The sequence below is a fragment of the Anarrhichthys ocellatus genome, unplaced genomic scaffold (genome assembly GCF_004355925.1).
Source record: "Anarrhichthys ocellatus isolate YVR2014 unplaced genomic scaffold, GSC_Weel_1.0 scaffold1, whole genome shotgun sequence".
NCBI classification, from domain to species: Eukaryota; Metazoa; Chordata; class Actinopteri; order Perciformes; family Anarhichadidae; genus Anarrhichthys; species Anarrhichthys ocellatus.
Window position 1 is genome coordinate 218,000 of NW_022280031.1, and position 4,193 is coordinate 222,192.

The window sequence follows — 4,193 nt, forward strand, 5'->3', positions numbered from 1 at the left end:
ACACACACACACACACACACACACACACACACACACACACACACACATTTAGTATACATTTTAGAAATTGACCTATAGTAAGTGCAAGACACAAATGCACACATTCATTATCCGCCCCAAACTAAATCTGCTCATGAGCTTATTAGGTGGTGCTGCTGTGGTTGTTGTCGCTGTGCTCCCACGCTGTGTCATTGTCTGCTGGACCGCATTCACTTGCAAGGAAACAGAACATCCTGACACGGATCCTGAACCTCAGCCAAGTCGGCCTCTCTGCTCGTGAACCAAACCTCCGGGACAAACTGGGTAAGGGTTATTAACCGAGCCCTTCTGCTTCTGCTAGTTACTGTTGATACATGAATAACACTACACCACGAGTACATACATACACACACACACACACACTCAGGCTCTTACACGAATTTAGAACTGTTGGAGCAGTCGCAGCTTGACTGAAAACCGCGGGAGTCGAGGCATGCAAGGAGTGCATCCATAATAGATGGAGTTGTAAAAAAAGAGAGACTACCTTAATTCACTTAAAAGAGTTCAGACATATGGAGGTGTGCTCACTCATGTATTTAATACAGTAGTTACAGTGAGAATCCAAAGGGTTTGAGCAGCATACACTCTTATCTTAAAGCTGCTCTAATCAATATTTTTTTATTAAAAATGGATTTAAAACACAGTTTAATGTGTGACCCACATATCGTTATCAGGTGACTCTGCTTCACAGTACTTTTTTACCATCTTTCAGCTAATTGTGAGCTTTTAGCAGCTGAACCGCCTGATATTTCCCTCAGGAGATGATGGAGACCAAACAGAGCTAGAGGTAAATCAAACCAGGTGGATACACAACTCATAATGAATGTTTGCTTACACTCACCATATTAACTTTAGAAACGTGATAATATGCGATATGTCAAAGCACACAGTCTCTGTCAGACACATATTATGACTAGGTTGGGTTTACAGCTCGCTGTGCTCAATCCAAGTGGTAAAAAAAGCCAACGACTGCAGGTTTAAATGATAAATATGTTTGGGAATATAAGATTTCTGAATGACATGGAATTTGCAAAGCCTCACTATTTTGCCAACTGCCACACCCAGCCCCTTGTGAACCCAATATGAAGCCCGTCCCGCTGAGCCCGACCGATCTAACCGAGATGTATCCCGCTACACCACCGCAAGGTCAAGGGCAGAGAGGCCACTTGGCAGCCAGATGAGGATCTTCTTCCTCGCTGCTGTCAGTCATCATCAACCACATTGGCTGGCTGAGCACACACCTCCCTCTGGATCAATAGAAACAGGATCACGGGTCCAGGCAGAGGGGGAAGGATTTAGAGATTGCTCTGGTCCTGCCAGTTAAGATAAGAACTGGACTGAATGGGGGGGGGGGGCATAATTACAGAGATATTCAGAATTTAACATGTTCGCAGTCTTATTCCACACACCGCTGCAAGTATGAATTATGTTTACACCAAACGTCGGTGTCAGCTGAACTAACTCACACACACACACAACATGGGTTTGATTCCACCGATACTGCTATATCCATCATTAGGCACTATAGAACGGCAAAGATAAGTCAATTAATCGCTAGTCAATCGACAACAAAATATGATTTTGATAAAAGGATCAATCATTTGAGTAATTTTAGATAAAATGCCAAATATTCTCTGGTGTCAGTTTCTCAAATGTCAAGATTTTTGCGTCTCTTTGTCTTTTTATGACTGAATGTATTTGCATTTAATCACATAAAATGAGTTATTTTAATATGTCACCTTTAGTTCTGGAATATTGTGAACATTTTACAAACAAAACAATTCGTAAAGAAAGTAACAACAGATGAATCCATAATGAAAATGACTGTTATACTCTATATCTTCATCGATATAGATCATCTTTTTGTTCTGTTACAAAAAGCAGGAGAGAAAATACGGCAGCACACGCAGCAGGAGATTGATTTCATGACAGCACTCTCTTGATCTGAAGCGTTTCCTCTTTAGACCACTGTGACACAACTCTGCTGAAACACTGTCACTATGGCAACCGGCAGAGTGGATGCAGAGACGGCGGTCTCCACAAGGCTGCAGCTCAGCAGGAACACACAGCATACTGTACACGAGGGGAAGTACTTCAGCAGAGTGTTCCCCATCTCTCAAGGGGAACATGAGGAGATGGTGAGGTCTGTTCCTACAGCCATCGTTTACGTCCAGACGAATGATTGATACACGCTGGGGCTTTCAAGTGGAGAAAAGCTGAGGAGGCGTATGTTAATTCACCTACAAGGCATGTTTTGAACCGGCAAGGCTTTCTGTAGCAATGAAGGGGAGTGCTGGACTGGTAATTAAAAGCTTTCATTAATAGTAGGAAGGAAATCTGTCAGCACTGCTTAACGTTGGCGCAGCAGGAAGGAACAAGACAAGGGGATGACATAGTGAGAGGGGCAAGTATATACCATGAAGCTAGTGGTAGTCATATAAATCCAGAAAAGACCTGTTCTGATCAAATATGGAACTGTTTGCCTTCAGAGCAAAGCACAGAAACTAAGGAGCAGCCAATCTAGAGCTGCAATAAGTATTTATGGGAATCTAGGGAGCCGGACCAATTAATCTGAAATGTCATTAATGTGGCAGCCTTCATAAGTTAAAACTGCACAAATACATTGATTCAGTTGCAGCTAAATCTGTATTTGCACTTGAGTGGAACTGAATGATTGCACTTTTTCTACTGCTAATCATTGGTAATGGTAATGGCTTCCATTTGTTTTGGCCTGATGGGAATTTCTGCCATTCTACCATTTGTTCTGCACTGCTGCATTCAATTCAGCGAATGACTGACAGGCCAGTGATTAATTCACTCTGGTGAGTTGGTCACAGGATGGCACAACAATGGCTCTGGTTCCCAGTGGACGGGGCTGGGATTACTAACTTAACTGTAGAGATGAAGGCTGTGTTTTTATTCTCCCTTCGAATCAAATGCATTCTTATGGTGAGCACAGGAATAGTCCTGTGTGCACTAACCCGGGACACAGTTCAGACAGATAACACACTCTGCAAGCCACCCCCTGTTCAATCGAGTAGTCTCCCTGCAGTGGTTGCAAGTGGCATGTGAAAGCATGTGGAGAGGGTGAAATCATGACTGCTTCAATTTAGGAAAGTATACATGTATCCTATGAATCAGGTGGCGAGATGAAGAGCATTGTGGGCTACTGTCTGACTACTGAGGGATAAGGAAAATAACTGATGCCCTTCAAAGTGACCACTGATGATGTGTGCAGTAAAAATAAACACATGTTTGAATGTACAACAATTAACATAATATTTGAAATCACATAAAAACAAACCCTCGTTTTGTTTATAGACACCAAACAGTAACAATGCAAATATTGTATGGGGGGGAAGGCAAAACGTGAGCCCTTTGCAGCGCCTCTGTTGTTGGCCAGACAGTGCCCTTTGTGAACATTACAGATTCAAGTCACACACACACACACACACACACACACACATCTGTACACAGACAATGTGGTGTCACCGATCAGGAGTCAGGCATCATGACTGCTAGCATGCAGCTTATAGCTAACAAACGGCGTTGGGCTGAATGAAGACGGCTTAAGTGTCTCCCTACCTTTCAGCACCACCACCACCTCGGTACCGGCTGCATCCTCCCCCTCCGCTCCGCCGCTGCTGGTCGGGGGCTCGTCTCCCTCAAACAGCTGGTTCACCTCCCCCTGGATGTCTGAGGGGCGCCGGGCGCCGTCGCTCTTGCAGACGGTGAATCTCTGGCTCATGGTTGTCGCCGGTGAGACCAGCGACGGGTCCTCTTGCCACGGTGACTGGGTGATGGACAAAGGCAGCAGGGAAAAGCGCTCTCTTCTCTCGTTGCTGCAGGTCCAGCTTCACCGTCTGATAAGTTTTCCTCAGACTGCACGGAGCGAACAGCAGCTCTGTGTCGGGTAATTGACGCTAGATGTGTGATACCGAATGGACCGTCTCATCAACCGGTGGCTGGTGCTGCCGCTGCTCCTGGGTCCTAGAGCCGACGGGTTTGTGGCGCCGCTTTGAGGAAAACGTAAACACACAAAAATCACACTTTGTTATACTTAAGCTACACCGTAGCATATACAGTAATCTAAATAAAGCTCCACCTTTACCCGCACAAGTGATGTAGCTACATAATGCAACAGTAATAATAAC

General features: G+C 44.7%; 1 protein-coding gene across 1 annotated transcript in view; it reads right to left on the reverse strand.

The window, feature by feature from the left end:
• slc12a5a (solute carrier family 12 member 5a) overlaps positions 1-3,986 on the reverse strand; it is a 148,442-nt gene extending 144,456 nt beyond the window's left edge. Inside the window, exon 1 of the mRNA XM_031838602.1 lies at positions 3,625-3,986. Coding sequence (XP_031694462.1) covers positions 3,625-3,787 — 163 coding nt within the window. The 5' untranslated portion in view covers positions 3,788-3,986. The remainder of the gene's footprint in view (positions 1-3,624) is intronic.
• Positions 3,987-4,193: the final 207 nt, after the last annotated feature.